This window comes from Pleurodeles waltl, chromosome 12 (assembly GCF_031143425.1).
Source record: "Pleurodeles waltl isolate 20211129_DDA chromosome 12, aPleWal1.hap1.20221129, whole genome shotgun sequence".
In the NCBI taxonomy this organism is placed as follows: Eukaryota; Metazoa; Chordata; class Amphibia; order Caudata; family Salamandridae; genus Pleurodeles; species Pleurodeles waltl.
This window is the reverse complement of record NC_090451.1, coordinates 30,495,499-30,516,407: the sequence shown is the minus strand read 5'-3', so window position 1 is coordinate 30,516,407 and position 20,909 is coordinate 30,495,499. Positions and strand designations below refer to the sequence as shown.

The 20,909-nt window shown below is 53.3% G+C and overlaps 1 protein-coding gene across 5 annotated transcripts in view; it reads right to left on the bottom strand.

Annotated features, from left to right (window-relative positions):
• Positions 1-20,909, bottom strand: part of LOC138267434 (transducin-like enhancer protein 1) — a 153,877-nt gene that overhangs the window by 83,576 nt on the left and 49,392 nt on the right. For all 5 annotated transcript variants that reach the window (XM_069216364.1, XM_069216366.1, XM_069216367.1 and 2 more), the window contains exons 3-4: positions 6,749-6,888; positions 6,285-6,348 (exon numbers count right to left, since the gene is read on the bottom strand). In XM_069216364.1, the coding sequence (XP_069072465.1) occupies positions 6,285-6,348; positions 6,749-6,888 (204 nt within the window). The remainder of the gene's footprint in view (positions 1-6,284; positions 6,349-6,748; positions 6,889-20,909) is intronic.

The window sequence follows — 20,909 nt, the reverse complement described above, 5'->3', positions numbered from 1 at the left end:
GGCAGGGCGGGCGGGGGCTGTGGAGGCAGGGCGGGCGGGCGGGTGGGGGCTGTGGAGGCAGGGCGGGCGGGCGGGTGGGGGCTGTGGAGGCAGGGCGGGCGGGTGGGTGGTTGTGGGGGCGGGCGGGTGGGTGGGGGTTGTGGAGGCAGGGTGGGTGGGTGGGGGTTGTGGAGGCAGGGCGGGTGGGTGGGTGGGGGTTGTGGAGGCAGGGCGGGTGGGTGGGTGGGGGTTGTGGAGGCAGGGCGGGTGGGTGGGTGGGGGTTGTGGAGGCAGGGTGGGTGCTGTGGAGGCCGGGCGGGTGGGTGGGGGGCTGTGGAGGCAGGGCGAGCGGGTGGGGGTGAAGGGGGGGCTGTGGAGGCAGGGCGGGCGGGTGGGGTGGAGGGGGTCTGTGGAGGTAGGGCGGGGGGTGGGTTGGGGGCTGTGGAGGCAGGGTGGGTGGGGGGCTGTGGAGGCCGGGTGAGGTGGAGGGGGGCTGTGGAGGCAGGGCGGGGGGTGGGTTGGGGGCTGTGGAGGCAGGGCGGGCGGGTGGGCGGGTGGGGGCTGTGGAGGCCGGGCGGGTGGCGGCTGTGGAGGCAGGGCGGGCGGGGGTTGTGGAGGCAGGGCGGGCGGGCGGGGGGTTGTGGAGGCAGGGCGGGTGGGCGGGGGTTGTGGAGGCAGGGCGGGCGGGTGGGGGCTGTGGAGTGCGGGCGGGGGCTGTGGAGGCAGGTCGGGCGGGGGCTGTGGAGGCAGGGCGGGTGGGGGCTGTGGAGGCAGGGCGGGCGGGCGCTGTGGAGGCAGGGCGGGTGGGGGCTGTGGAGGCAGGGCGGGTGGGGGCTGTGGAGGCAGGGTGGGCGGGCTGTGGAGGCAGGGTTGGGCTGTGGAGGCAGGGTGGGTGGGTGGGGGCTGTGGAGGCAGGGTGGGTGGGTGGGGGCTGTGGAGGCAGGGTGGGTGGGTGGGGGCTGTGGAGGCAGGGTGGGCGGGTGCTGTGGAGGCAGGGTGGTCGGGTGGGTGGGGGCTGTGGAGGCAGGGTGGTCGGGTGGGTGGGGGCTGTGGAGGCAGGGTGGGCGGGTGGGTGGGGGCTGTGGAGGCAGGGTGGGCGGGTGGGTGGGGGCTGTGGAGGCAGGGTGGGCGGGTGGGCGGGGGCTGTGGAGGCAGGGTGGGCGGGGGCTGTGGAGGCCGGGCGGGCGGGTGGGGGCTGTGGAGGCCGGGCGGGCGGGTGGGCGGGGGCTGTGGAGGCCGGGCGGGCGGGTGGGCATGGCGGGGGCGGCTGTGGAGGCAGGGTGGGTGGGCGGCTGTGGAGGCAGGTGGAGGCAGGGATGGGTGGGGCTGTGGAGGCAAGACGGGATGGAGACTGTGGAGGCAAGACGGGATGGAGGCAAGACAGGATGGAGGCTGTGGAGGCAGGGCTGGTGAGGGGCTGTGGAGGCAGGGCGGGCGGGTGGGGGGACTGTGGAGGCAGGGCGGGCGGGCGGGGGACTGTGGAGGCAGGGCGGGCGGGTGGATGGCTGGGGCGGGCGGGCGGGGGACTGTGGAGGCAGGGCGGGCGGGGGACTGTGGAGGCAGGGCGGGCGGGGGACTGTGGAGGCCGGGCGGGCGGGCGGGGGACTGTGGAGGCCGGGCGGGCGGGCGGGGGACTGTGGAGGCCGGGCGGGCGGGCGGGGGACTGTGGAGGCCGGGCGGGCGGGGGACTGTGGAGGCCGGGCGGGCGGGGGACTGTGGAGGCCGGGCGGGCGGGCGGGGGACTGTGGAGGCCGGGCGGGCGGGCGGGGGACTGTGGAGGCCGGGCGGGCGGGCGGGGGACTGTGGAGGCCGGGCGGGCGGGCGGGGGACTGTGGAGGCAGGGCGGGCGGGGGACTGTGGAGGCAGGGCGGGCGGGGGACTGTGGAGGCAGGGCGGGCGGGGGACTGTGGAGGCAGGGCGGGCGGGTGGGGGGCTACAGGTAATCAGATGAAGTGCAGTAGAGAGAACTAGACCAGAGAGGTTGGAGCAACTACTTGAACCAATGGGTGGGGGTGTTGGTCGGGCCACTGCTGCTCACTATGGAAAATGTACAGGCAATCTGGCCCATGCCCCCCTCCACCTGAACCTGTGCCCGATGCCACCCTACTCACCTGCTACAGTGAAAGCATGCATGGACTCCTGCCACACGGGTGCGGTAGGGAGGGTGTCCGAGAGACAGTAACCACACCACCAAGCCCCCACATACAGAGGTGACCCAGTATTAGACTGACACCTTCTGCTGTCTCACTACAGTCCCATCAACCCCATCCACCAGACAACATACCCACCTGTCCTACAACCCACACAGCAGCAGCTGTATCCACAAGCATGCACTCGTCTGTCAGAGTACACAAACACAATCAGCACACACCAACCCACCAGCCAGCACAAAACACACCAACACACCAACCCACCAGCCAGCACAAACACACCCAACACATCAACCCTGCACAAACATACCCAACACACACCAGCCCACCAGCCAGCACAAAAACACCCAACGGACACCGACCCACCAACCAGCCCGCACAAACACACCCAACACACACCAAACCGCAAGCCAGCACAAACACACCCAACACACACACCAACCCACCAGCCAGCACAAACACACCAACCCACCAGCCAGCACAAACACACCCAACACACACCAACCCACCAGCCAGCACACACAAACACAACCAACACACACCAACCCACCAGCCAGCACACACTAACCCACCAGCCAGCACACACTAACCCACCAGCCAGCACACACTAACCCACCAGCCAGCACACACTAACCCACCAGCCAGCACACACTAACCCACCAGCCAGCACACACACACACCAACCCACCAATCAACAGACACAAACACAGCCAACACACACACACACCAACCCACCAGTCAGCACACACAAACACAACCAACACACACCAACCCACCAGTCAACACATACAGACCCAACACACACCAACCCACCAATCAGCAAACACAACCAACACACACACACCTACCCACCAGCCAGCACACACAACCAACCAACACAGACCAACCCACCAGCCAGCGCGCGCGCACACACACACACACACCGAACACACACACCAACCCACCAGTCAGCACACACACCAACCCACCAGCAGCACAAACACACCCAACACACACCAACCCACAAGCTAGCACAAACACAACCAACACACACCAACCCACCAGTCAGCACACACAAATACAACCAACACACACCAAACCCACCAGCCAGCACAAACACACCCAACACACACCAACCCACCAGCCAGCACACACCACACACAACGCACGTGCACACCAGCCAGCACACACAAACACACCCAACACAAACCAACCCACCATCCTTCACAAACACAACCAACACACACCAACCCACCAGTCAGCACATACACACCCAACAACCCACCAATCAGCAGACAAACACAACCAACACAAACACCTACCCACTAGCCAGCACACACAAACACAACCAACACAAACCAACCCAGTCAGCACAAACACACCCAACACACACACCAACCCACCAATCAGCAGACAAACCCAACCAACACATACACCTACCCACCAATCAGCAGACAAACACAACCAACACACACACCTACCCACCAGCCAGCACACACAAACACAACCCACCAGCCAGCACAAACACACACACCAACCCACCAGTCAGCACACACTAACACAACCAACACAAACCAACTCACCAATCAGCACACACAACCACACCCAACGCACATATGCACACCAGCCAGCAAACACAAATACAACCAACACACACCAACCCACCATCCTACACAAACACAACTAACACACACCAGCCAGCACAAACACAACCAACACACGTGCACACCAGCAAGCACAGACAAACACAACCAACACACACATGCACACCAGCCAGCACTGACAAACAAAGCCAACACACACATGCACACCCAACACACACAAACCCACCAGCCACCACAAGCACACCCAATGCACACCAACCCACCAGCCAGCACACGCACACACCCAACACACACTAAACCACTAATCAGCAGACACAAACACAACCAACACACAAACACCAACCTACCAGTCAGCACACACACACCCCCAACACACACCAACCAGCAAACACAACCAACACACACACCAACCCACCAGCCAGCACACACACAACCAACACACACACCAACCCAGTCAGCACACACAAACACAACCAACACACACACCAACCCAGTCAGCACACACAAACACAACCAACACACATCAACCCACCAGCCAGCACAAACACAACCAACACACACACCAAACCCACCAGCAAGCACACACACACGTGCACACCAGCCAGCGCACACAAACACAACCAACACACACACACCAACCTACCAGTCAGCACACACAAACACAACCAACACACACACACCAACCTACCAGTCAGCACACACAAACACAAACACACACCAACCCACCAGCCAGCACACACAAACACAACCAACACACACCAACCAGCAAACACAACCAACACACACACCAACCCACCAGCCAGCACACACACAACCACACACACCAACCCAGTCAGCACACACAAACACAACCAACACACATCAACCCACCAGCCAGCACAAACACAACCAACACACACACCAAACCCACCAGCAAGCACACACACACGTGCACACCAGCCAGCGCACACAAACACAACCAACACACACCAACCCACCAGCCTGCACAAACACAACCAACACACATGTGCACACCAGCCAGCACACACAAACACACACCAACCCACCAGTCAGCACAAACGCACCCAACACACACACACACCAACCCACCAGCCAGCTTATACACACCCAACACACACCAATCCAGCCAGCACAAACACAACCAACACACACCAACCCACCAGCCAGCACACACACAAATACGACCAACACACACACTAACCCACTAGCCAGCACAAACACAACCAACACACTCCAAACCCACCAGCAAGCACACACCTGCCCACCAGCCAGCACAAACACAACACACACCAAACCCACCAGCAAGCACACACACGTGCACACCAGCCTGCACAAACACAACCAACACACACCAGCCTGCACAAACACAACCAACACACACCAGCCAGCACAAACACACACCAACCCACCAGTCAGCACACACACACACACAACCAACACACACACACCATCCCACTATCCAGCACAAACACAACCAAAACACACCAACCCACCAGCCAGCACAAACACAACACACACCAACCCACCAGCTAGCACAAACACAACCAATACACCCACCAGCCAGCACAAACACACCTAACACACATTAAGCCACCACAAACACAACCAACACAAACACACACCAACCAACCAGCCAGCCAGCACAAACACACACAACCACACATCAACCCACCAGCCACCACACACAAACACAACCAATCCACACCAACGTACTAGCCAGCACAAACACAACCAACACACATGTGCACACCAGCAGGCACTCAAACACACTTCACTAATTAGTCAACGGGCACTAGGCAGCCAGCCAACCAATTCACGCAACCATCACAGAGACAACTCAGGCTCTTGCAGCAAGCAAAAACATGGACCCATCAGACAGACAACTCAGGCTCCTGTCAACCACCAATAGACACACGCATTGGCCAGACACCCGGGGTCCTGCCAGCCGGCTAAGCAATCAATACATGCACCCATCGAACAGACAAATCAGGCTGCTGCCATCCAACCAATGGACACTCAGGGTCCTGCCAGCCAGCAACTCATCTGATCACTGCAAGCATCCTTGAGCCTGATGACTCGGGCTCCTGCCAGATGGCCAACAAATACATGTAACCATGAATTAAACAACCCAGGCTCCTGCCAGCCAACTAATACACCCAGCCACCCTATACACATGCACATCAGCCAGACAACTCAGGCTCCTGCCAACCAACTGACACACGCATCAGCAAGACACTTAGGGTCCTGAAACCAACCAATACACACACATCACCTAGACAACTGAGGATCCTGCCAGACAACCAACAACTGCACCTATGAGTCAGATGACGGAGGCTCCTGCCAGCCGGCCAACAGACACACCCATCTGCCAAACACTCATGCTCCTGCCACTGGCAAACCAATATATGCACCCACTGTCCAGGCAACTAAATCTCCTGCCAACCAATAGTCGCACCCATCAGCTAGGGGACTCCGGCTCCTGGCAGCCAGCTAATGCCCCCAGCCAACAAATACACCCTTCACCTACACGGCTGAAGCTCCTGCAAGCCGCCCTCAAATCCAATAAACTTACCATGATATAATGCCTCTGGATTTCAGTCTTTTCTGTTGCAAGTTTTTCACATTCCAACTTCAAGCTGTAAGAAGACGAGAACAAGTGAACCAAAGGGGCAGCATATGTCAGGAATTAACCAAAAACAGACCACAAACTAGTAATCAAGGCAGAAAAAAAAGTAACAACCACAGAACATGACAGAGACAATTTGTGGACACACCAGTATACGTCATTAGTCATGGAACAGACCAACAGGTCAAACCAAGGGAGGTATTGCGTTGGAGTCAAACTCAACAGCAGGACCAAACCAAGCGCCAGGTCAACACACCTGCACAGCTTCGTACACTTGAAAGATTTAGATGTTTCACAATCATCCTCACTCGCGCTGAACCAGGCGTCGCAGGGTGGTTGGGATTGTTCTCTCTCGCACTGCGCGAGCACCATGGTCTCCTCGATGGGATTCTGGGCTGGACGGCACCTACCTGTGGTACTGATTCTGAAGAAACTGGAACTCCTCCTTAATGCGCTCCAGGGTCTCCGGGTAGGTGAGCTTGAGGGACTGGGGCGTGCCGGAGGCCGCACTGGCTGCAACCGCTGCCGCCGCCGAGGCCTGCAGGTGCGTCTGGAGGAAAGAAGAAAAATCTTTTGAGAAACCTACCGCCGTTACCACAAGAGCTGCCAATAATCAATAGTGGAGCCTATCAAAGCACTATGAATAGTGACTCAGTGGGAACCGTGCAGAGGTGCCAATCACAAGAGGTTCAGGTGATCAATGCTGGCGCCTATCCCAGATAAATTATTGGCGGATCTGGGATCCCTGCAGAGGTGCCAATCTCAAGAGGTTCAAATGATCAATACTGGAGCCTATCCCATATTTATTATTGGTGGATCTGGGATCCCTGCAGAGGTGCCAATCACAAGAGGGTTCCGTTAATCAATGTTGGAGCCGATCACAACTCTACCAATATCAGGTCAACGGGTTCTGAGGGGAAGGGGCATAGATGCCCCAACAGCTGCAGATGAAGCGAGGGGGTCCACAGGAACTCACCTGTCTCCTTCTTGACATGTCAGTGCAGGGTACCCCAGACTCTAATCTGTTTCAAGAGGGGAGACACAGCTTCACCCACGTGACTCTTACAAGACAGCTGCCTGAATGTCCGCAGTTCTCCTCCTGACATGATCAGCAGAAGCCCTGCTTTGGCCTGGTGGCTTTCATCCTGGTGTGGTTCCCTGAGCCACCTGCAGGATGTTGAGGTGGGTAAGCTGAATGTCACCTGAACACTGGTGTCACTGGCGTGACTCTTAAGGTGCGCCCCCTCTTTTATCCTACTGCTCATACTACAGGTGTAGTAACAGTGACTATATTAGACGACATTGCATTAGTGACCCGACATGTGCAAGACTACCAGCAACGATCGCCTTCGTGCAACCGGCACTGCCGCCAGCAGGAATGCCTAAAATGTGTGTAAATAAAGATAATATTAGGAATAAATCTCCCTAATGCCACATAATTTACCGCTCACTTATCAGCTGTAAATATATTTTGGAAACGGAGTCATTTTTCTCCAAACATCAGCTTCTGATTTCTGTAAATATACAGCTTTTCATCTTGAATACATGCTTTCTATTAGCAGGTTGCGCTGGACAGAAGACACCTAGTTACAGGTAGTAGGCCTGGGCGGAACTGAAGAGTCGTCTGATAATTCTGCAGAGATCCGCGAGTGGTGGAATTCCGATACGTCCTGCTGCTCGTGCTGGTTTTTAGCGGTAGGAGGTTGTCCCACGCTGTAAAATCGACACGTAGGGCATCATGCGGTGCACCAGAGGGCGCCGCTTCTTCCCGCCACTCAAGTAGATTTTCTACTCGAGCTGCAACTTTCTCAACGGAAGCGGTAGTGACCTGTCGCGACCACCCGTGTTGAGAAATTGCGTTGAAGGATTGTTTTAGTGCTAGAAAATCATGCTAAGAGGACACAAGTTCTCCCTCACGCTCGCCAACTTAAAGTTGGTGAGCAACGCACGGAAAACGTTTTCAGAACTCTGTGCTTCAAGCGGTACGTGGAGCGAGCATAACTCCGCGAACTCCGCCGGCAGAGCTGAATTTTTCACCCACCCAAACAGGCGCCCCTTCAAACAGCTAAAGAGAACAGTGAGAAGGGCTCAAAGCTTGCTGACAGACCGAGCAGCCTCTGCGCCTCCACGGTTCCATCATCAAGGATGGCCAACCCAGAAGACTGGATGCCCGGATGCCTCGGACTCTGTTGAGAATCCAGAAGTGCCCTCACTGTACAGCAGTTAGCTCCCAAACCTTCAAGCATGGAAGAGTCAAAGGGCATATAAGATTGGACACAGTTCTTAAACACGGTGGGGTCTGGAAACTGATATTTAGGACTTTGCCTGTGCCAGCCAATGTGCTGTTGCTTGCAAAACATTTTTACTTACAGCAGACTTAGAGCCCGTCCACTATCTGCCATTGGTTGGCTTTATCATCATTCTAGTTTGCTTGCTCCTCTTTGGTCAGCGTGTGCCGGTATGACTTTCTCTTGCTGGATGGGGTCTTCCCTGGAGCATGGCCCAAATACTGCTGCCTTGCTGATTGTCAATCCACTGCTCGCACTTTCAGAGCTACTTCCTTACTTGGAAGGCACTTCTTACGCGTGCATGTTGTTTGTTCCCGCCCGCTGTCTTTGGTGTTGCTTGCTGCCCCTGCCCGTCTGTCGTGCTCCTTGGCCCTTCCCGCGGTCTGCGATGCTTTTCCCCTCCAGCCTTCTTCCCTCTGTACGCCATGGCCCCACCCGTCTACCGCATGGTGTTACCTATCTGTCCCCCCTGCGTTGTGTAGCTTGCCCCGTTCCAAGTTGTGATGCTTGCCCAGTCACCCTCCTGCATTGTGTTGCATGGCCCGCCACTCATCTGCTTCATGTTATATGCTGTGACCACTGCAGTCCGTGTCATTTTTCCCCCCAAAACTTTCAGCCACGCTGCTGTACAATATTGCTACAACACATTCACAATGCCAACAGCTCACAAATGGGCGAGACCTATTGTCTTTACCAATGCTTATTCAATAAGGTGGTGGCCATGGCTTGTTTTTGACAGTAAAGAAACTGTCCATTATAATATAAGCTGTTCACACAAGTTTTGTATTTATAAGTGTAGCCGGCAACCATAGTTTCTCTTAACAAAAAAAACGTTCTCAAAACATTCTGTGCATCTCACAAAGATATACCCGGACACGTTCGTGGAGTGTGTTAGTGGCAATCACTCAGTGCCCATTCAGCAGAGCTTACTGCAATGTCCATGGCTCACTAGGCCAAGGGCCTGCCATGTACCATGCCATGTGCCCACTGCCCTGTCCTCGGGGCTCAGAGTGTACAGGAAGCAGCTTATTGTCCCACCCTGGGACCAGCACTCCACCCCACAGGACAACCTTTACTCGTGCCAGCTGTGCACACCCTGCCTGGTGGCAGTGCCCAGCTGGCACAAGGGAGAACAGAGCACACTGTGCCCACACCCTCGATGCCCACCTGGGCCCAGGTAAATGTCAGCTCTAGTTCCTCGTCCTGTGGTTCCCTCTGGTACCTGTATCCCCAGCAGGTCTGGAGGAAGGGGTTTAACGCCCCTACTCAAAGAACGTAGGAGAAAGGGGCAGAGACACTACAAGGGGGTGAGGAGTGGAGGAAACCAGCAAACACAGGAATAATACTGTAACTGGTATCAAATGTGGCTGTGAGAGACGAGCACAAGGACATCTGAAGAAGACTGCGGTGCTACCAAAAAAATCTTTTTTTAAAATAAATAAATAAACGAGCTCCAATCAATGCGAAATAACAAGAGGGAACTGCTCGAGTTGTCTGCTAATTGGCGAAATGTGGACTCGCTATTTAATAAGAGCTAATCCGTCTGAAATAATGCCATCTTCTCAAATCACCCTCACAGGCTTCCTCCCTAAAGACTCACAAAGGCCCTGCAAATCTATGAGGTGGCTGGACAGAGCAGGCCCAGGCGAGGAGAACCACTTAAACTCGCCTGGCTCGTCCTGTTGTCAGTCTGAGCCCCTGCAACCGGAAGTAGGGTACAGGAAGGAGAATCTTAGCACAGAGGTCACAGAAACACACACCAATAGGGCGCCCATGCTTGCAGAGAAGCCTGACAGGGTCTAAGTGCCACAGCCTGATCTCCTCAGTGCATTTAGGTTACTCTGTCACAACAGTGACAGATATCCCATCCGCCAAAACTAAGTTCCATAGGAAATAATGGGATTTATATCTCAGCGCACAGGAAATCGTAACACATCCGCCAATATCTAAACTGGGCCCGAAATCACCAAGAATTGGAAAAGTGCTGAAGAGACATTGGTAGGTTCTCCAACTAAATGAAGAATTAACAAGAAGCAACATGGTGGTGACCTAAAGAACAATAGCAAATACCAAAGGAGGAACCTGTTAAAAGATCTTTTACAGGGAATTAAATAAAACAACGTGGCGGGTTTCAAATATGTGGCTGGACCAAAAACACAACCTCTGTGCACTACCTCGCGCTTGTGGAAACAGTACCAAAAGCCCTGTGGTTGGTCAGCGTGGGGAAACATTTGGATGTCTCATATCAGTGGGGAGGAACTTGGTAAAAGAAAAAATTGTGAAAGTCAGAATTCAGGTACATCAAGGAAATTCAAAACAGATTCCTCCAGGTGTAAAGTCTGATTAATGAATTTATGTATATGTTGAAAGAAGCCCTTCCTATCACAGATAACAGTGAGGTAAGTTTTATACCAGGCAAATTGTATCTCAACTGTTAGGGATCCCTAAACTCAAAGCCTGGACACCCTGTTTCCTTCTCTTGCGATGCACAGATATTCTCTTCATTCCCACAGACAAGCGGGTCCACTTATGGGGTGGCTGACCTGGTTCTGCGTGGACCGGGGGGGGGGGGAACGGGCACCTCTACCTCTAACAAAATACAACCACTGAAAGTAAAGAACACACAAGACGCACACAAGACATGGCTGTCGGCTCGGCCTATGGGGACACAACCATCGTCAGAAGCTCCTCTGCTACTGAGATCCAGCCACCGTAAACCCCTCAGTCACTGTGACGCAACCACCACCAGAAACTCGTCAGTCATTGAGATCTGAACCTCATCGGTTGCTAAGATATCCATTGTCGGAAGTTGGTCAGTAGCAGAGATCCAACCATCAGAAGCTTGTTGGTTACCGAGATCCGACCAAACGTGAGAAATCCCTCAGTCAGCGAGAAAAGACCAGCGCCAGAAGTTCGTCAGTCGCTGAGATCACCCATCCTCGGAAGCTCATTGGTAGCTGAGATCCGGCCATCATCTGAAGCTTGTCAGTCGCTGATATATGACCATCATCAGAAGTGTGCCAGTCACTGAGAGACGACCATCCTCAGAAGATCGTCAGTGAGATCAAACCATCCTCAGAAGCTCGCCGGTCACAGAGATATGACGATCCCCAGAAGCTCTTCGGTCGCTCAGATACACCCCTCATCAGAAGCTTGTCGGTCGCGGGGATCCGACCATGTCAGAAGCAGAGATTCAACCATCCTCACAAGCCTTTCAGTCACTGAGTTACAACCATTGTTGGAAATTCTTCACTGAGATCCGACCAGCGTCGGAAGCGCATCAGTCGCTGAGATGTGACCATCGGTTTGCTGGTGGCTGAGTTACGACCAGCATCGGAAGCGCATCGGTCGCTGAGATATGACCATTGTCAGAAGTTCGCTGGTTGCAACACTGTTGCAAAGGACACAAGGAGTAGTGGCTCATGCCGCGGGCTGCTCTCTGTTCTGGTGAATAGTTTCCCTCAGATCGGATTGTAATCCTCCTTCTGTCCCACTCCTAATGATCGGATCTAGTGATCTTCTGACCATCCCTCGGTTTAATAAGGCAAGATGTGTGGGGGAGGGTCCTTTAAAGTTCTGGGACCACAGCTCTACAACATGCTCTCCGCCCCCTTGTTATCGATTTTTGAGTTGGATGTTCACAGTAAGTCACACAATGTCCTTTTCTGCTCAAGCACACATTTCTTCTTGTCCCTTAGTTCAGTTTTCAAAAAAGTTACACTGCTGTCAACCTTTTGAACCCACTCCACAAACATTCTGCACTAAAGTTTTGAAGGTTAGAACTTAGATCGTCAATTCTTCCTTGACAAATTGAGTGTAGATTTGTGAACATTGAACCATAATTACAGTAATGGTTGATTCTGACAAATTTATTACAACTTAGACTGAGTTGATGTAACTTGTACCTTGTGAGTACCGGTATTAAAAATGCATCTGTTACCACCTCTAGCAGCTCCACAGGCCCATGGGGCGAGTGGACTTGTGCATGGACGGGCCCTCCACAGCCCCTACCTGCGACCCCGGGCATCACCTGCATGGGAGGGTGTAAGGAAATGCCTCCTTGGCATGGTTACCCCCTGACTTTTTGCCTTTGCTGATGCTAAGTTTTGATTTGAAAGTGTGCTGAGGCCGGCCAGCCAGGCCCCAGCACCAGTGTTCTTTCCCTAACCTGTACTCTTGTTTCCACGATTGGCACACCCTGGCATCCAGGTAAGTCCCTTGTAACTGGTACCAAGGGCCCTGATGCCAGGGAAGGTCTCTAAGGGCTGCAGCATGTCTTATGCCACCTTGGGGACCACTCACTCAGCACAGACACACTGCTTGCCAGCTTGTGTTTGCTAGTGGGGATAAAAAGACTAAGTCAACATGGCACTCCCCTCAGGGTGCCATGCCAACCTCACACTGCCTACAGGTATAGATAAGTCACCCCTCTAGCAGGCCTTACAGCCCTAAGGCAGGGTGCACTATACCATAGGTGAGGGCATAAGTGCATAAGCACTATGCCCCTACAGTGTCTAAGCAAAACCTTAGACATTGTAAGTGCAGGGTAGCCATAAGAGTATATGGTCTGGGGGTCTGTCATGCACGAACTCCACAGCACCATAATGGCTACACTGAAAACTGGGAAGTTTGGTATCAAACTTCTCAGCACAATAAATGCACACTGATGCCAGTGTACATTTTATTGTAACAAACACCCCAGAGGGCACCTTAGAGGTGCCCCCTGAAACCTTAACCGACTACCCGTGTAGGCTGACTGGTTTTAGCAGCCTGCCACATTCCAGACATGTTGCTGGCCACATGGGGAGAGTGCCTTTGTCACTCTGTGGCTAGTAACAAAGCCTGTACTGGGTGGAGGTGCTTCACACCTCCCCCTGCAGGAACTGTATCACCTGGCGGTGAGCCTCAAAGGCTCACCCCCTTTGTTACAGCACCCCAGGGCACTCCAGCTAGTGGAGTTGCCCGCCCCCTCCGGCCACGGCCCCACTTTTGGCGGCAAGGCCGGAGGAGATAATGTGAAAAACAAGGAGTCACTGGCCAGTCAGGACAGCCCCTAAGGTGCCCTGAGCTGAGGTGACTGACTTTTAGAAACCCTCCATCTTACAGATGGAGGATTACCCCAATAAGGGATAGGAATGTGCCCCCCCTCCCCTCAGGGAGGAGGCACCAAGAGGGTGTAGCCACCCTCAGGGCTAGTAGCCATTGGCTACTAACCCCCCAGACCTAAAAAACACCCTTAAATTTAGTATTTAGGGCTCCCCAGAACCTAGGAACTCAGATTCCTGCAACCTAAGACGAAGAAGGACTGCTGAGCTGAAAAACCTGCAGAGAAGACGGAGACACCAACTGCTTTGCCCCAGCTCTACCGGCCCGTCTCCCCACTTCTAAAGACACTGCTCCAGCGACGCGTTCCACAGGGTCCAGCAACCTCTGAAGCCTCAGAGGACTACCCTGCATCTAGAAGGACCAAGAACTCCCGAGGACAGCGGCTCTGTTCCCCAAAGACTGCAACTTTGCAACAAAGAAGCAACTTTGAAACAACACACGTTTCCCGCCGGAAGTGTGAGACTTTGCACTCTGCACCCGACGCCCCAGGCTCGACTTGTGGAGAACAAACACCACAGGGAGGACTCCCCGGCGACTACGAGACCGTGAGTAGCCAGAGTTGACCTCCCTGTGCCCCCACAGCGACGCCTGCAGAGGGAATCCCGAGGCTCCCCCTGACCGCGACTGCCTGCTTCAAAGACCCGACGCCTGGTAAAGACACTGCACCCGCACCCTACAAAACCCCCATGGTCTGCCCTCTCAAGACGCGGGTACTTACCTGCTGGCAGACTAGAACCGGGGCACCCCCTTCTCCATTGAAGCCTATGCGTTTTGGGCACCACTTTGACCTCTGCACCGGACCGGCCCTGAGCTGCTGGTGTGGTACCTTTGGGGTTGCCCTGAACCCCCAACGGTGGGCTACCTTGGACCCAACTTTGAACCCTGTAGGTGGTTTACTTACCTGCAAAAACTAACAAATACTTACCTCCCCCAGGAACTGTTAAAATTTGCACAGTCTCTAGTTTTAAAATAGCCTATTGCCATTTTTGCCAAAACTGTACATGCTATTTTGCTGATTCAAAGTTCCTAAGATACCTAAGTGAAGTACCTTTCATTTGAATTATTGATTGTAAATCTTGAACCTGTGGTTCTTAAAATAAACTAGGAAAATATATTTTTCTATACAAAAACCTATTGACCTGGAATTGTGTGTGTTCCTCATTTATTGCCTGTGTGTGTACAAGAAATGCTTAACACTACCCTCTGATAAGCCTACTGCTCGACCACACTACCACAAAATAGAGCATTAGAATTATCTTTTTTTGCCACTATCTTACCTCTAAGGGGAACCCTTGGACTCTGTGCATGCTATTTCTCACTTTGAAATAGTACATACAGAGCCAACTTCCTACAGAGGGCATCAGAGGCGAGCGATGCAGGACCACACATCCCGGGCTGGTCAGCAACTACATGGATCCCAGCAGACACCCAGGCAGGTCTTCTCTTGCCCAGGACCAGCAACCTTCTAACTTTCAGGATATGATTCTGCTCCACCAAGGAGCCAACCAACCTACAACCTCTAATCGCTGAGCCGGTCACTGGCCAGAGAACAGGCTCCACAACCTACAACCTCTAATGCCGGAAGGACGCCGGCCTGGCACCTGATTTGATCGTGTAAGCATCTTTTAAAATTTTAAGAAAAGAATGTTTTTAAATTGTTTGTTGGGCATTTTAACCTCTGAAGGTCATTTTTTGGCTTTCACTCTTTTTTGGGGGGGAAATTCTTTTTAAAATATAAGGGACTGGAAAAAACGAATATTTCCTTCTTTGCTGGATTCACATGTATTGGGGGCACATCCTCGTTTCTGTGTGTGTCTCTGGGGGTATAACTTGGTTTTCTACCTCATAGCAACCTCGGGGCCCGTGTTCAGTGGTCCCCGGTTGCTTGTTTTTTTCTCTCCTCCCTACTTCCTGGTTGGGACAGACTAGACCGCCATTTTTGTTAGCGGTCTAGTTGTTTTTAGGCTCCTGAGCCTCGTTCGGCTCCCCCGGCTCATTTAATGCCGGAAGGACGCCGGCCTGGTACCTGATTTGATCGTGTAAGCATCTTTTAAAATTTTAAGAAACAAATGTTTTTTAATTGTTTGTTGGGCATTTTAACCTCTGAAGGTCATTTTTTGGCTTTCACTCTTTTTTTGGGGGGAAATTCTTTTTAAAATATAAGGGACTGGAAAAAACGAATATTTCCTTCTTTGCTGGATTCACATGTATTGGGGGCACATCCTTGTTTCTGTGTGTGTCTCTGGGGGTATAACTTGGTTTTCTACCTCATAGCAACCTCGGGGCCCGTGTTCAGTGGTCCCCGGTTGCTTGTTTTTTTCTCTCCTCCCTACTTCCTGGTTGGGACCGACTAGACCGCCATTTTTGTTAGCGGTCTAGTTATTCTTAGGCTCCTGAGCCTCGTTCGGCTCCCCCGGCTCATTTAATGCCGGAAGGACGCTGGTGCGCCAAAGGCAAGCCCGTCTGCGCCCATCCACGCCCTGAAGCGCCCAGAGCCCAGAAATGCTGCTCTTTTTACTACAGACAGGTTAGTCTACTCTCCCTTGCAGCTTTACGCACTCAGAGGGGCAGGATCTGGCCCACCTCTCTCAGTACCCCCTGGGTCCTATGCCTCTTCTTTCTGCCCGGCCTGCCCTAGTTCCTCTAAGGCTGTTTCACCCCCCTTCTCCCCCCATCCCAAACGAGCAACATATTGCTCCTCAACTGTCGTTCTTTACCAGCGCACTCCCTTCACATATATACCCTCATAGAAGATCTTTCCCCTGACGCCTTGTTTCTTACCGAAGCCTGGTTGGGCAATGACTCAGCAGTAGATATCTGTAATTCTCTACCCTCCACCTACTCTATGGCGCATGTAGATCGACTCCATGGAAGAGGTGGTGTTATAGCCATTATCTACAAAAATACCTTTCGGTGTACCACCTTCCCCTCTGATATCCCGGAGTGTGAAAGCTTAATTTTCTCTCTCTATCTCTCCCCCACTTTTACCTTTTCCGGTATGCTTCTCTACCGACCCCCAGGACCTTGCACTCGTTTTTTAGATTCCTTGCCGGAAGTCGCAGCTAGTCTTATCTGTAAATCCCCTAACTTTACTATTCTTGGGGATTTTAACATCCACCTTGATAATGAAAACTGTCCGCACGCCAGGTCTCTACTTGCGTCCCTCTCTGCGCTTGATTTAACTCAACACGTAATAGGACCTACCCATACCAAAGGCCATACGCTGGACCTCCTATTCAGTAATCTCCCTGTTCTTACCACCCTGCCGTCCCAGCCCCTAACCTAGACGGATCATTGCCTTTTATCTTTCTCTTTCCCTTATAAGGTTACTCCAGATGTGCCGTCTACCTCCTTAACCTTTGGTCGCATTTGGTCAAAATTGGCTCTTGGGGAATGGCGCGCTGCTCTCCAGACCTCCTTTGGGGTCAGCAGCCCCTCCACCTCCGCAGATTTATTTAATGAGTGGATCTCCTCCTCTTTGGATAGTATTCTGCCCATCAAATTAAGATCTAACAAGCCCCCCCATAAGGCTAAACCTTGGTTCTCACCTGGTCTGTTAGAATTAAGAAAAAAGTGCAAAAGGTTAGAAAGATCTTGGAGAAAGAATTACAGTCCCACCGAAAGAGAAATATATAGGCAATCTGTCAGACTCTACCACCAAAACATTAAAGCCGCCCAGTCCTCTTACTACGGAATAAGAAAAGAAAACTCCTCCTGTTCACAAAAGGAAATTTTTCAGATTTTAAAGGAATTAACCATAACCCCTATGCCCTCTCCTCCCACAGAGCCCTCCACTGAATACAGTAATCTTCTGGCATCTCACTTCAATGACAAAGTCATCAAGATATACTCTGGGTTCCCTTCTTCTCCTCCCCCAGGTACAGTAGAGTACCAAACGATGGATCCCTCCCTCTCCGGAAGCACATTAACCGCTTTTGTACCTCTCACTGACACCGCTACTACCAACCTTCTTCTTCAAATTAAATCGGGCTCCCCCCTAGACCCCGCCCCTCCTTCCATCCTCTCGCGAGTTTCAGATATTATTGTACCTCCCCTTACAAAAATACTGAATCATTCCCTATCCTTAGGTTTCCTCCCCCCTCTTTTTAAGCATGCCATCATTAAACCTCTTTTAAAAAAACCGAAATTGAACCCATCTCTGTTAGAGAATTATAGACCCATTGCTCTCCTTCCCATTTCAAAAAAAATTCTGGAGAAACATGTTAACCACCAATTAACCAGCTACTTAGAGAGCCATGAACTCCTTCACCCCACTCAAATGGGTTTCAGAGCCCATCATAGCACGGAGTCAGCCCTCCTTACAGTGACGGAGTCAGCCCGGCAACTTCTGGACCAAGGGTCTCATGTAGCCATGATTCTACTTGATCTCAGCGCAGCTTTTGATACGGTGGATCACAACCTTCTCTGCTGTAGGCTCTCTGAATTAGGGATAGGAGGCCTAGCATTGTCCTGGCTATCCGCTTTTGTCAAAGGTAGATCTTTTCAAGTCCTGGACCGAGCCTACTTCTCTGATATCTTTCCATTGACTTGTGGAGTTCCTCAGGGCTCCTCCCTGAGTCCAACTCTTTTTAAAGTTTATCCATCCCCGCTGGCTAAAGTGATCGCTCCCTACAATCTGTCTTTGGTCACCTATGCCGATGATACTCAACTTGTGGTGTCACTATCTAGTTCTGGGGATTCGTCGGCGGCCAACCTTTCGTGTTGTATGAAAGACATTGGAGTTTGGATGAAGCTTAAATTTAATGATGGAAAGTCAGAAGTCATTGTACTAGGCAATGCCCCCCCCAGCCCCTCCCCTTTCACTATACTCTGAGGCCTTCAACAATCTTCCTCCTCCCAAGGACCAGGTAAAAAGCCTTGGTTTTTGGATGGATTCTCGCCTGACCATGGATTATCAAGGAAAAAGAGTTTCCTCTACATGCTTTGGCATTTTAAGAGTCCTTCGGAAAATCTTTAATCTTCTTCCCCCTATGGCCAGAAGAATCCTTGTTCAAACTCTGATCCTTTCCCGTCTGGACTATGGGAACTCACTTTTTCTCAGCGCCCCGGCTTATGTCATAAAAAGGCTGCAAACAGTCCAGAACGCAGCTGCTTCTTGTCAATCTTCCCAGACATTTATCCGCTAAGCCTGCTTTTTCCATACTTCACTGGCTCCCTATTAAGCAGCGTATTTATTTCAAGACCCTATGCATTGTTCACAGAGCCCTGCAAGATAAGGGTCCAATGTTCTTTAGAAAGCGGCTATATCTTTATGTCCCCTCTCGAAGTCTAAGGTCCTCCTCCTCTCGACTTGTGACCATCTTGCGGTCTAAGAGAGCCTGGGGGGCCAACTCCTTCTCCACCAAGGCCGCTCGTCTCTGGAATGATCTTCCCTCTGAACTCCGTCATGAACACTCAGAACTGCTTTTTAGGAAAAAACTTAAGACCATTCTTTTCTGTAGGTAGCTCTCTGAATTCTCCTATTGCTAGCACTGGTCAGGTTAGGTTTAGCGCTGGGATGCCTTCGGGTCACTACGCGCTTTATAAATCCTTAAAACTAAACTAATCGCTGAGCCGGTCACTGGCCAGAGAACAGGCTCCGCACGAGATCACCCACTGGTCCTAGGTGCTTCTCACACAGGTCTAAGACTGGTCAGGGGCAACAGGGAGGCTAGCACCTTGAGGCAGCCTGGCCTCAAAGGCACTATATAAATGGGCGGCCATTCGTGACGTCAAAGGCTGTGCACAAGGAGGGGCATGGGAGAGGCTTAGTGACTCACCACAATTGACAAATATCTGAGGACTTAAAGGTAACACTTAGAATTTTTTTTCTTTACAGAACAAGTATGTGTTGTTTTAAAAAATACAATATATGGTCATGTTAGAGCATTGTTTATGATATATTAAAACGCAGGACCCCAAGCAGACTGGCTTATTTGCACATTTGGAGACCTCATTAGAGGACTGACTGAACCAATCCCCTCAGCCTTTTAAAGGCGGGAAGAAGGGGGCGTCACAGACCACCGCCTGCCCTGTACAAGATGCCCAGTCAGGCATTGGCATGTTGTGCCAGCATGGCAGGGCGAGCGGGCAGCAACCCAGACAAATTCAGAAAGCAGCCTGTCCTGCCCACATGGCATTAGCAGCCAGGGTTGGCACACGCCCACATCCCGGTCGGAGGCAGAGGAAGGAAGCTGGCTCCGGGGAGGGCTGTGACAGATCTGGAGCAGAGCCTGGCACCGCTGCCAGCCTGACAGCAGGGAGACAAAGGCGGCCGTGGAGCAGGCAGGATGCCTGCTCACTCCTCCGTGCCAGGGCCGAGCAATCAAAAGCGGGGCCAGGAGAGGCTGGGCACGGGGGCGGCTGGGCTATGTGGGTCAGGCGCAGAGAGGGCATGGGAGCACGGCAGGGCCCCGCTGGGGGGCGTCCTAGGGTCATGGCGGAGTAGTGACGAGCTGAGGCCTTTTGGGGGGGAGAGAGGCAGGTCTGTGGGGGTGGGGGGGGAGAGGGAGAGGGAGAGAGAGGCAGTTATGTGGGGAGGTGGGGAGAGAGAGGGAGGTCTGTGGGGAGAGAGATCTGTGGGGAGGGAGAGAGAGAGAGAGGCAGGTCTGTGGGGAGAGAAAAGCAGGTCTGGGGGGCGGGGAGAGAGGCAGGTCTTTTGGGAGAGCGAGGCAGGTCTGTGGGGAGAGCGAGGGAGGACTGGAGGGAGAGCCAGGGAGAGAGAGATCTGTGGGGAGAGGGAGAGCGAGAGAGGCAGATCTGCGGGGAGAGGGAGAGCGAGGCAGGTCTGTGGGGAGAGGGAGAGCGAGAGAGGCAGATCTGGGGAGAGAGGGAGAGAGAGGCAGGTCTGTGGGGAGAGGGAGAGCGAGAGAGGCAGATCTGGGGAGAGAGGGAGAGCGAGGCAGGTCTGTGGGGAGAGGGAGAGCGAGAGGCGCAGATCTGGGGAGAGAGGGAGAGCGAGGCAGGTCTGTGGGGAGAGCGAGAGAGAGAGGCAGGGAGGACTGGGGAGGGAGAGCCAGGTAGGTCTGTGGTGAGAGACAGAAGCAGCTCTGTGGGGGGGCAGGTCTGTGGACACAGAGAGGCCGGTCTGTGGTGAGACACAGGCATGTTTGTGGGAGGTGTTAAATACCAGGGAGGAGGCAGGGTCCCTCTGTGCTGCAGTGAGGGCAGGAGTCAT